At 46.8% G+C, this 12,549-nt stretch overlaps 1 protein-coding gene across 4 annotated transcripts in view; it reads left to right on the top strand.

The window, feature by feature from the left end:
• Positions 1–2,233: 2,233 nt before the first annotated feature.
• The window catches only part of PXK (PX domain containing serine/threonine kinase like), a 78,954-nt gene continuing 68,638 nt past the window's right edge, over positions 2,234–12,549 (top strand). For all 4 annotated transcript variants that reach the window (XM_080811816.1, XM_080811815.1, XM_080811818.1 and 1 more), the window contains exon 1: positions 2,234–2,460. In XM_080811816.1, the coding sequence (XP_080667942.1) occupies positions 2,359–2,460 (102 nt within the window). In that variant the 5' untranslated portion in view covers positions 2,234–2,358. The remainder of the gene's footprint in view (positions 2,461–12,549) is intronic.

Here is a 12,549-nt window from a genome sequence, read left to right as displayed (position 1 = left end):
CTCCCCCTCAAGAAAATGAAAATAAAAAGTAAAAATTAAAAAAGAGGAAAAAGTTGAATGGTCCCTAAATGATATATGGTTGTGTTTTAGTAGACTGCTGCTTATAAACACACGGAGACAAAAACTGAGTGCTGGAATTCTGATTATATTAGGACTGAATCATGAAGTTCCTTGTTTCCCTTTCACATGTCGATCTGTTGTGGCTACTTGCCCAACAATTGCTGTAAGCTCAAGATTTGGAGAGGGTATTCTTTGGATACTGTCTAGGCCTTTGCTGTCATGTCTAATGGTGGTTACCAAGAAACTTTATTCTTTTTTTAAAAATATTTTATTTATTTGACACAGAGAGAGAGAGAGACAGCGAGAGAGGGAACACAGGCAGGGGGAGAGGGAGAAGCAGACTTTCCACTGAGCCGGGAGCCTGATGCGTGGCTCCATCCCAGGACCCTAAGATCATGACCTGAGCAGAAGGCAGACGTTTAATGACTGAGCCACCCAGGTGCCCCGAAACTTTATTCTCTTGTCTAAAATGCAAAAATCTAGGGGAGACAAATTTAAGAGAAACTCTCCATTCTGTGAACTGTAGGGGAAGGAAGTTAACAAATATTGTTAAGCAAAAATGTGCTAAGCCCCTTCCTGTCCTACTGCATTCCACATCCTAACCCTTCCATACAGGTTGTAGTATCTCCATTTTGCAGATAGGGAGCTGGGGCTCAGAGAGGTTGGGTAACTTATTCAAGGTCACACAGTTGGTAAATACCAGAGCCCCAGTGATCCTGGTCCTCTGATTCCAAGTCTAACTCCACTGTCCTGGGATGAAGCCCTTGGAAAGAGCGGTGTGGGTGGGATTCCAGGGGTGGGGTGGGGGGGGGGAGAGGAGTGGGTGGCAGGGGGAGTGCCAGTATTGTGACCTTGGTTTCAGAAAGACTGTGAGGGGAAAACATGGTGCTGGGAAGTTGATCTCCAAGCTCTGGGGCTCTGGGGTTGAGGTTCTTGGAGCCAGTACAGTGGGACGGAAGATCCCAAGTCTGCAGGATCTTGGTTGAGAGTTTTCAGGGGTGAAGGCTGTTAAAAGAATTCAGCCAACTAAGTCTGAAGATCTAATAGGCATTATTAAGTGATTCATGACTCAGGCAGGATCCCATCTAGCAAGCAGAAAAGACCTCTGAGGAGCTGTACAAAAAGGAAGGTTTTGGGTTTTTTTTTTTTTTTTTTTTTTAATAGGAAGGAGGGTGGGGCAGGGAAGTTATTAGCAAAAGAAAGGATTATTTCAGGCAAGGTCACTTTCCCTTAGGGGAAAGGCAAGGGGGTCTTACGGTGCAAATTACCTCATCTTCCTTTGGGGGGTAGGGGGGGGATGGAGAATCTGAGCGTCAGATTACCTCACTGGGGCTGGCCATTAAATTCCTGACTGACTGTTAAAACTACATTTCTGGGAGAGTTTGAAACCACAGTTAGGTTAGATAGTAAGTTCTGGTTTGGTGATGTGGCCTAGCATAAGTGACTCCATTTGGGGTCTATGGTTTTCTTTTGACAAGGCTTTTGTGGCTGGGGCCAAGGGTGGAGGTTGGAGTCCTGGACTGAGGCCCGGATTTTAGGATCCCCAGTTCCAAGAACATGGGTCTGAGGGTTCTGGGGTCCGAAGGCAGCAACTGTGGGGTTCAATTCTGAGCACCTAGCTCTTAGGTTCTTGGGTCTGAAAAGCTAGGATCAAGGGTTCAGTAAAACCTGAATCTTAGGGGGTTGTTTTAGAAAGTTTCTGGGTCTGCAGGGCTCGGACTGAGAGTCTCATCCTGAAGGTCCCTTTTCTGGCTTAGGCTCCTTGGACCTGGGAGGTCTGGGTGGGAAAGGTCCAGCTGTAAAAGTCTCAAGTCCGTTAGTCCCGGCTTCGAGGGCCTAAAGTGAAAAGCCCAACGTTGCGAGGCTTGGTTTGGCAATCTTTGGGCCGGAGATTTCCTGGATCGCAGGGCTCAGGACGCCGTGTCTTCGGATCTGAGGATCTCTGGACGTGGTTGCTTGGGGTGGAGTGTCCCAGGTCTGAGGTTGGATGCTGAGGGTACCGGGTCTGGCGGCTGTGAGGAGCTTGGAAACGCGGGGTCAGGGCAGCGGCGACCGCGATAGTGTCGCGCTAGGACCCCGCGGGAGGCGGCGGCGGGAAGGGCGGCCAGTGTTGACAGCGAGGTCTGCGAGACGCCGGCGCTAGGACCCCGCGGGCGCGGCGGGTGGCGGCGGCGCGTGGGGCGGCGCGTGTTGACAGCGGCGGCGGCGGCGGCGGCGGCGGAGCCGGGCGGGCGGCGGGAGTCGGCGCGCCTGGTTCCTGCTCTTGGTGTCGAGGCGGTGGCGGACGGGCGTCCGGGGATGGCCTTCATGGAGAAGCCGCCAGCCGGCAAGGTGCTGCTGGACGACACGGTGCCGCTGACAGCAGCCATCGAGGCGAGCCAGAGCCTGCAGTCCCACACGGTGCGCGGCCCGCCGGTCGGTCGGGCGGCGCGGGGCGGCCCCGGGCGGCGAGAGGGCTTCGGGCGGCCCGGCGCGGGTTGGGCAGGGTCTCCCGGCCGGGAAGCGGGGCCGGGGGTCGGCTGCCCAGGCCGGGAGGGTAGTGCCGTGGCAGTGGCTCTGGGTCAGGGGCCCCGGGGCCCAGGTGAACTCAGGTCTGCAGGGGCCGGGGGTGGGGATCTCAGTCCCCTGGGCCAAGCAGGAGGAAGGGCTCGGTGGTGCCGCTCCGAGTTGTAGGATTCCCGGGCCCACCTTGGCCAGGCGGAGTAAAGGGAACAGCCGGGACCCTCTCCTCCACTTCTGCCCGCCGCCAGCCTTCTCTCTGGGGCCGAGAGTTTTCCTCCCTTCAGTTGGGTAGCTGAGTGGCGGCGATGTGGATGTGCCTGGCCAAATCAAAGTGTGACTTTAGAGCCTACTTCTTGGGATAGCAGAATGTAAATGGATGGTGTCTGCCGCCCCAGTTGGTGGGCAGTTGCTTGGCCTAGGCGCAGGGAAGTGGTGAGGGAGGCAGTCTGGGGTCCTGCTGAGGCAGGTGTATGAGTGTGCTCCTTCCCTCCTTTAACCTGCTCTTTAGTGGGCAGTGGTAGCATTCATTTGGGTTTAAAATCCACCAGAGTAGCATAAAGGAGTAATAGGTCCTCATAGTAAACACAGACAGAGTTCATTTGTTACATATACTGTCTTTTATGGGTCTTTAAAACCAGGATTGTTTTCATTTGCCTGTACCTTTTTTTTTTTTTTTTAAAGAACACTGTGCATTGTAATTTACAAGCAATAAACCTAGAAACCAGCAGAAAAACAGGAGCTGTCAGCCAGTAGGACTTTGTTTGGGAAATAATGAATGGGGAGAGAGAGATTCCTTAAATTGTAATGTTTTGTCAGGTCACCAAATCAGATTCCAGCTCTGAGGCTTGTTTGTTTACCATTGCAGTGTGTTTAGGGTTCATCATCTGGAGGCTAAAGCCCCACAATAGCCTTCTGTTTCTCTTTTTGTTCAAGCTGTTCTGGTGACTTCAAAGAGATCTTTTATTCTGTTGTATTGAAGTGGGACTTTTTTGAACCTCAGTTTCCTCTTCCAATAGCTGTGCTTTGTAGGGTTTGGATTGTTCAAAGTGTTCATTTCCAGTTAGGAAGATGATTATACATTTTAAAAATGTATTTCATTTTCTTATTTATCTTTAATCCTCTTTTACAGACTTGGGAGAAGGCACTGTGTTGGACAGAATTTTTACCCTTTGTAATGTATACCTGTGGGAGTATGGGTTAAAGGTTGAAATTTAGGGCAGGTAGTCAAGAATAAATTCTGATATTAAATTAGATTTTTGACTTGACTTTTGGCACGTAAATCGTACAAACTTCTGAGGAGAAGAGTTGAGTCTTTTAGGTTTATTTTGTGTTGAAAGTAAAGAGATGCTTATAAGTACTCACAGATCACTTCTTCCAGGAAGCATTCCATGATGGCCACTGCCCCAAGCCCTGTGCTCCCTTCCACCTTGACCTAGATCAGTTTATTCTGTAATCACTTATTCAGTTTTCCTCTCCACCAGGATATGAGAGTAGGGACAGGTGCTTAATTTTGGGTCCCAAATCCTGGTGTCTGATAGGATCTCATATGTGTTTATTGAATGAATAAACAAATGAATTGCAACCTTACTTTGCCTCTTTTTTGTTTGTGTAAAACAGTAGTGGTGAAAATTGGAACAATGTGGCATCTAAGGTGCTAAGTTAAGGGGGTCAGTGCTTCAGCAAGATAGTGAAAGATGTAATAAGATTCCATTTCTACTGCCGAGCTTTTCTTTAAGAAATAAAATAATTAGAGTAGCGAATGGGAGTCCCTATAATGATGACTGATCACAAAAGATAGTGACTCACAGGAGACCCATAGAGGCAGATGTGGTGGAATAAAAAACACTGTAGCATTGTCTTGCGCAATTTTTGACTGTTCTATGTTCTTGTCATTTTAGCTGTAGAATTGGAGAGTGGGAAATGTTGCATCAGCCCTGAACTTTATTGAGAAAATCATATGCTGATGCAGACTTTCTGGATTATTAGCCCCTTATGAGTAAGTCCCTTTAAAACAGGAACTGTTGGAAATTATTTTGGAAAGAAGTAGCTGTTAGTGGTGGCATATGGAAGAAAAGAGCATTGTTTTCTATTGGGAAAACTGAAGGTGACTTTCCTATTTGTCAGCTGAAGGGAGACGGTGTCCCAAAAGTCAGGGCAGTCCCCCCTCTGAAATGCTGAAAAATGGATGTTGCTCCTTGGCTATAGGATAGAAACATACAGAGAGAGTATATAGTGGACAACCTTTGAGTTGGAAGAGCAAGACGTTAATATAGTTTTGGGCAGACACTTGCTAGTCTGTGGACATTGGTTGGGCAAGTCATAAGAAGGTTAACTTTTTGATGTGTATTTTGATGTTGTAAAGAGGGTAATAAATGCGTGCTCTGCCTGCCTTCTAAGGCTGTTACAAAGATCAGATGAGACAGTCTTTATGAAGTATTCCTAAAGGGCATTTCTTTCTTTTTCCATCTCTTCACTTCCTGGTGAAATAACACCCAAAGCCTTAAACATGGTAAAGTGCTATTATCGTAAATAGCTAATTTCTGTCCATGGTTCCTTCCCTTTACCAAGGTTGTTTAGCTTTGGGAAACAGAATTTACAGCAGAAAATTTTAGGTTACATAGGATTTAAAATTTATGGACTTGGGAGGGAAACATTCTGTGGGTTGGAAAATACAGATGCCAGGATGGAGGGAACACAAGGTCACTGCGAGAAGGCATATTTGCATGAGAAACTGGCAGAGAGGGTACAGATTGGTAGATGATTCTGTTCCTGACTGTGGTTTGAATGATTTTATTTTCACTTTTATGGAGCACAATGAATTTGGCTTCAGGAAATAGACCAGGCCTCTGCTGCAAGGAAATGAAACTTCCATAAAATCCAGAGGGACTATAGTTAGGGAGGATGCTTTCAGCTTGGGTGGGAGGAAAGGGAAGGATTTTCCAAACAAAAGGAATTTGAATAAAAAGCCGTACAGGTGAATTGTGGGAAAATTGGGGCTACTGAAGAGAAGACAAGGGAAATAGAGATGTTCTTGGTGACGTGAAAGGGAAAACTTCTAAAAATCAATAGACTGAAAAAGTGCTTACCTAACTGAAATAGAAACCAGAGGAAACCGACAGTTTTGGAGAGGGTTGTTATCAAATATGCATATCAGGTTTTTGCTGGTCAGTGTGCTATAGTGTGCTAACGCTTCATCTCCATTTTTGCCTTTTAAAATACTCTTTTGTGGGGCTCATCTTAATCAAGGCCCATTTACTCTGCATTTGGTGCATTTTGTTTTTGAGAAACAAAAGATAACTTTAGTGGTATTTGAGGCATAACACAATTTTTTTTAAATCTGGAAAGATAATATTACATGTTGAGATCTTTACTGAAAATAGGTCTCTCTTTGAACCTTTGATTTTTGGAAACTGTATTCTTACACAGTTTATTTATTCAACAGCTCTCATTAATTTGAGAAAAATGTGTTGTGTACCTACTGTGTGCCAGACACATGCTGGAGATCTGGTGGTATGCTAGATAGCTCCTGCTTTCATTGAGCTTTTGTTCTGTGGGATTCTGAGGTCTTCCGTTTCCTGAGGTGTAGACAAGTCAGTCAGAGTCTTTACCTGTCATAACACAGATGGTTTTGATCTTCCTTTTGTGGCTTGGATTATTGAGCCTCCGCTTATTTTTATTTTATTTTTTAAAGATTTTTTATTTATTTATTTGACAGAGATTACAAGTAGGCAGAGGGGTGGGGATGCAGGCTCCCTGCTGAGCAGAGAGCCTGATGAGGGGCTCCATCCAGGACCCTGGGACCACGACCTGAGCCGAAGGCAGAAGCTTTAACCCACTGAGCCACCGAGGCGCCCCTTTATATAGTCTTTTAAACTCTTTTCATACGTCCTCAGAATAAATCAATCAAATGTGATGCCAAATTAGCAGACCTCATTGCCTTCAGAGCCTGACATTTTAGGCAACCCAGTGCTCAAAATCAGGATCTCTCTGGGCTTCCTTTTGGGATGCTATTTGGAAGTTTCTTTACAATTCCAAGTTATACTGAATACTTTAACAAAAAAAAATTCCTTGAAGATATTTGTATAGGCAAATGCAGACCAAATGATAGTTCCTCATTTTATATGAAGATAATAAGTTTTCTTGAAACCTTTTTTATTTTTTTAAAGATTTTATTTATTTGAGAGAGAGTGAGAGAGAGAGATGAGAGAGCACACACACAGGGAGAATCAGGCTCCCCGCTGAGCAGGGAGCCTGATGTGAGGCTTGATCCCAGGACCCTGGGATCATGACCTGAGCCACCCAGGTGCTCCAAGTTTTCTTTTCTTTCTTTCTTTCTTTCTTTTTTTTTTTTTTTTTTTAAGATTTTATTTATTTGACAGATCACAAGTAGGCAGAGGCAGGCAGAGAGAGAGTATGGAAGCAGGCTCCCTGCTGAGCAGAGAGCCTGGTGCGGGGCTCCATCCCAGGACCCTGGGATCATGACCTGAGCCGAAGGCAGAGGCTTTAACCCACTGAGCCACCCAGGTGCCCCTGCTCCTAGTTTTCTTGAAATCAAACCACTTGTCTTCTATTTGGTTATGTATTTTTCCCACTTGTTTTTGAAATCTGTGTTGGATAGAGTTGCAAAAGTCTGAGTTGGAACCTTTTAGATAATGGTAATTAGTTAATTTAGAGATTGTAAGTAAACTGTATGTATTTTTTTTTTTAAAGATTTTATTTATTGGAGCTCTTGGGTGGCTCAGTGGGTTAAAGCCTCTGCCTTTGGCTCGGGGAGGGGAGTGGTGATCTCAGGGTCCTGGGATCAAACTCTGTATCAGGCTGTCTGCTCAGCAGGGAGCCTGCTTACCCCCTCTCTCTCTGCCTGCCTCTCTGCCTACTTGTGATCACTGTCAAATAAATAAATAAAATCTTCAAAAAAAAAAAAGAATTTATTTATTTGATAGAGAGAGACACAGTGAGAGAGGGAACGAAACCAGGGGGAGTGGGAGGCCTCCTGCTGATCAGGGAGCCTGATGTGGGGCTCGATCCCAGGACCCTGAGATCATGACCCGGGCTGAAGGCAGACGCTTAACCGACTGAACCACCCAGGTACCCCTAAACTGTACCTATTGAAGTCAATTTTTTGCAGACTGATTTAGGGGCTGTCTGGTGTTTTTTGTTTTGTTTTGTTTTGTTTTGTTTTTGAGTGAGAGCATGCAGGTGGGGGAGGTGGGGAGGGGTAGAAGCAGAGAGAGAGAACCCTAAGCAGGCTTCATGCCCAGTGCAGAGCCTGATTTCAGATCCTGACCTTAGCCGAAGTCAAGAGTCCAACGCTTAACTGAGCCACCCAGGTACCCCTAGGGGCTGATGATTCTTAGTCCTCATCACTTCTTTTGAGGATCATCCCACTAGGAAGATTTTTTGTAGTAGGAATATAAATAAGAAGCTGGCTGTATTTACCTGGAAGAAATATAGGACTCTGGGACTGAGGTTTATTTTAGAAGAAAAGATCTTACGTGTTTTGCTCCTCAGGGCAATATCATAAATATTCACCATGTGTATGTAGCCTCCATGTAGTTTGTGATCTTAATAAGATTGTTCAAAATATAGATTGTTGATTGATGGTCTAAATGGGTTCATTTGGGCCAACTAGAACCAACCTGTTTTCTACTGAGGAGGTAGTGGTTCCTTTTCAAGCTGCTAGAGATTTCTGAGCGGCTTCACATGAAATGAGGCTCCTTTATGTTCCAGCTTTTGGCATCCTGAAGACAGGAGAACTGGACTCGAACATTGTTTTGGAATTCAGAAGTGCTTGAGTGCTTAGGGGTGTTGTAGAAGGGAGGGTAATAGTTTTTTTTCTGTTGTTTTCTCCCTAAAACTGGAAGTCATTCTTGTCAGTGACTTCTTTCACAAGTAAGATGCACATGGTAGGGGAAATTAAGGTATGACTGTCTTCAGAGGAGATGAGAGAGACCTTCATTTTCAGTTTGAAAATGTTGACTAAGGACTAAGAGACAGGCACTGTATCTGGAGTAAATACTTGTACCCTTGAGGGAAAGAGTTTATGTGGATTGACTATTCAGTCTCCAGCTGATCTTGCTGACTATCAAATTTGGGGTGAGTCTGGCCATTTCCAGTTGAAAAGCTGTCACACATTTCCTCCTGCTTACTAGAAGAGTACATTTTTCCTGTGGTCTTCAGATAATTGAGTAGTTACTTTTTGTTGGCTTAAGAGGGTATTCCTATTAGTATAATATTAGTTTGGGGAACCCATTACAACAGGATTCTTCTAGAATTTTTTTTGCTTAGTAACAGCTTTATATATAATTCACATACCATACAATTTACCCATTGACTATACAAGGCAATATAAGTGTATTCACAGAGTTGTATATCTATCTCCATAATCAGTCTTAAAATTTTATGTATTCATTTCAGAGAGAGAGAGAGAAACAGCAAGGGGGAGGGGCAGCGGGAAGTGGGAGAGAATGCTCAAGCAGACTCTCCACTGAACACAGAGCCCGATGCGGGGCTTGATCCCTGGATCCTGAGATCATAACCTGAGCCTAAATTAAGAGTTGGCTGCTTAACTGAGCCACCCAGCTGCCCATCCCCCCACCTTTTTAGATTTATTATTTATCATAATGAATTTTAGAACATTTCATTACCCTGAAAGGAAGCCCCATACCTTTTAGCCATCACCCTGGGAAGTTTATAACATTGCAGGATACTAAACTCGAGACACATTCTTAGCACAAGTTCTTTGCCTCTCTGGGTTTACCTCCTTTCACAATCTTTTCAGAGGGACAAATTCTCTGTAAATGTTCATACGCATGTTAAGATAACCTCCCAGATCCTCCCTGGCCTGAAGTCTGCTCTTTGGCATTGAATCTTAGGTTAAGAATCACTGCTGGAGAAGGTTTTTCGAACTGCAAAGTTGGAGAAGTAGCTCGTATCTAAACAGTTTGTTTTGTTGCTGTATGAACCCTGCTTTCAGGAAGCTGTGGCTTTGGAACCGTAGATGAATTCTGTCCTGTCAGTGGGAAGGAGTTACTCTGGGTTGCACCTTGCCGAGGACATTGAGGTGTAGGTGCTGAGATGACTTAGTAGAGGAGCCCAGCGGAAGGCAGGGGCCTCTGTGCGGGACAGCAGGGTGTTGGCGCCCTGGCCACCTCTCTCTTTATGACATTTCAACCAGACTGCCATACTGCTTCCATGTGGCTCCTCTGAAACTGGTTATCTCTCCGCAGTTCAGTCAAGGCTGTTTTGGAGTGGCGGGAGGAGGGAGTGACTAGAGCGTTGGTAAGGGACAAACCTGGGTCTAAGATGCCGCAGCTGTTTCCGAGGTGCAAAGGGAAGGCAGTGTTGTTCTGCATGCCTGCATTCCGGCCTGCCCTTCGCCCAGTGACAGGGGACTGGTGGGCGGGGACAGGTGCACTTTAGTCCTGCAGGGGGAAATGGAGCCTGAAGCGGGCCTGCTCACACCACACTGAGCACTCTCACTGTCCCCCCAGAGCACAGGGAAGGGCTGGCTGACACATCGCTGTGCTCCAGACATCCCCGTGTGTCCCCCTGTGCATACCACATTCACTAACAGCCTTCTGCTCTCCACTTCGTGTTGCTTCTCGGGTTCTGGCTCTGGCTCTCTGATGGCCAGTGCGGTCGGTGCTGGGGGTGGGATGGTGAGCAGGCCTGACTCCGGGAGCTCTGATCATGCAGGACACACCTCTGTTCCTTCCTGCCACTCAGATAGCAAGGGGCATATGGGTGGTGCCTATGGGCGGCTTGTTCTGCCTCTGTCCGTGTGTCTTTCTCTCTGAGATTACGCCCCACTCCAAATCCAGCCTTTCATGTCTGTGTATTGTTACTTTGATTCCATTTCAAACTAGTACATTCTCTAGCATATAATAGTAAGATTCAGTCCGTGTTTGTTGAGTAAATGGATTTGTTGTATGATTGCCGTTATCTGAGCTACCTCAGGGAACCCTCCCTGGGGACAACTACCTTAGCAAGCTAGATATGCTTTTCTTTATTTTTTTTTTTTAAGATTTTATTAATTCATTTGAGAGAGAGACAGAGCACAAGCAGGGGAAGAGGGAGAAGCAGACTCCCCACTGAGCAGGGAGCCCGAAACAAGGCTCTGTGCCACATCCTGGGATGATGACCTGAACCGAAGGCAGATGCTTAACCACTGAGCCACCCAGGCGCCCCTGCAGAGCTGGATATGCTTTTCCTTCCTGTGAAATTCCCATTGAGCTTTATTGGTTCCAAACGTGCAAGCATTTTACATACCTGCTCTTTCTTTCTTTTTTTAAAGATTTTATTTATTTATTTGAGAGAGAGATAGTGAGAGAGAGCATGAGAGGGGAGAAGGTCAGAGGGAGAAGCAGGCTGTCCGTGGATCTGGGAGCCCGTTGTGGGACTCGATCCCAGGACTCTGGGATCATGACCTGAGCCAAAGGCAGAGGCTTTAACCCACTGAGCCACCCAGGTGCCCCTCTTTCTTTCTTTTTTAAAGGTCTATTTATTTATTTTAGATGAATAGGGAGAGAGAGAGAGAGAGAGAGAGCACGTGTGCATACAAGGGGGGAGCGGGAGAGGGTGAGGGAGAGGGAAGGAGAATCTCAAATAGGCCCAGTGCTGAGCCCTATGTAGGGCTCAGTCTCATGATCCTGAGATCCATGACCTGAGCCAAAACCAAGAGTCAGTGCTTAACGGATTATGCCATCCAGGTGCCTCCATACCTGTTATTTCTTACTACTTTGTTTTCTATTTGTAATCTCCCCCTCCCACACACGTGAAAGGGTAAGGCAGGAGCAGAGGGACAGTAACCTTAGTGACCTTGGACAAATGGTTTAATCTCTGTTTCTTTGTAAAGTGCAGATGATAAGAGTATGTTAGTGAGGATTAACTGAGCTCACACGTGGAACGTTCTCAGCAGAGCTCAGCACGTAAGTATCAGCTGTTTTGATGTAGCTTATTACCTCTGTATTTGCCAGAACACTGGTAACTAACTTCTCAGGTACTGGTACTTGCTGGGCGCTCAGGTATGTTTAACAGGAAAAGGAGAATTATTTATTTACAAGTTTGTCTCACTGTCAGCTGTGACTGCTTTACTACCAAATGGCAAAAAAGAGACCAGTGACCTGTCAAAGAGCAACTCCCCTGCCGCCTTTTTCTTTTTCGCTCTGAAGGAACCTGTTTTGATAGCCAGGCTCGGGGGATGCAGCCCGAGGTCCCCTTTCTGGGCCCTGCCCGGCAGCAGAGCCGGCTGTTGGCGTTCAGAGACGGCGGAAGAGGTGGAAGAGGCAAATGGGCAGGCCACGGGGCTAGGCCACGGGGCTCGGCCACAGAATTGGCAGATGGGCTCCCAGAGGCCTGGCCTCAGGGGGAGGGGGGCGCGCCTGGCAAATGCCCATTTCAGCTCTTCACCTCGAAGCTTTTGTGTGTCCCCAGCATCGGTGTACACACATTTGACCTGTGGCAGCAGGGTGAGAAATAGAAAGCCCTGTGCTCTGTTCTTGCCCCTGCCAAGTAGATCGTGCCAGCCGATACTTGTGAGGGGGCGGGCTGGGGGGCAGCTGACCTCTTCAGAGCACCGCTTCCTGAGACATGCACTTCTGTTCTGTGGAGCCCCACTGACTTCCTTTCCCCTAGGCAGGCTGTGGGCACAGACTCCAGGTTTGGGTGTCTTTCACTCTGTGAAGCACAGAGCTTCTTCCTTGTTGGAAAGCTTCTACGGTGTTGGAAACCTTAGCAAGCACCTACAAGGAGTCTCCTGTGAACTGGGCACTGGGCGGTGTATTAAGATAAAAAGATGAATGAAGCAGGGAGCTTCTTTCCTGGTAGAGGTGCCAGATGTCTGAACCAAAGGTGACCGTGTTGAAAGTGCCCGCCGGCCTGGGAGCCCTGAGGGGGCAGTGGGAGTGGCTCCAGCTGCCCAGGTCTTTCCTGGGGCTTTGCCCTCAACAGCTTCTCAGAGAACAGGTTCTAAATCAGCACTCCCCA

Source organism: Martes martes (genome assembly GCF_963455335.1).
Source record: "Martes martes genome assembly, chromosome: 1".
In the NCBI taxonomy this organism is placed as follows: domain Eukaryota; kingdom Metazoa; phylum Chordata; class Mammalia; order Carnivora; family Mustelidae; genus Martes; species Martes martes.
The sequence above is the reverse complement of the archived record's forward strand: the minus strand, read 5'-3'. Positions and strand labels throughout refer to the sequence as shown.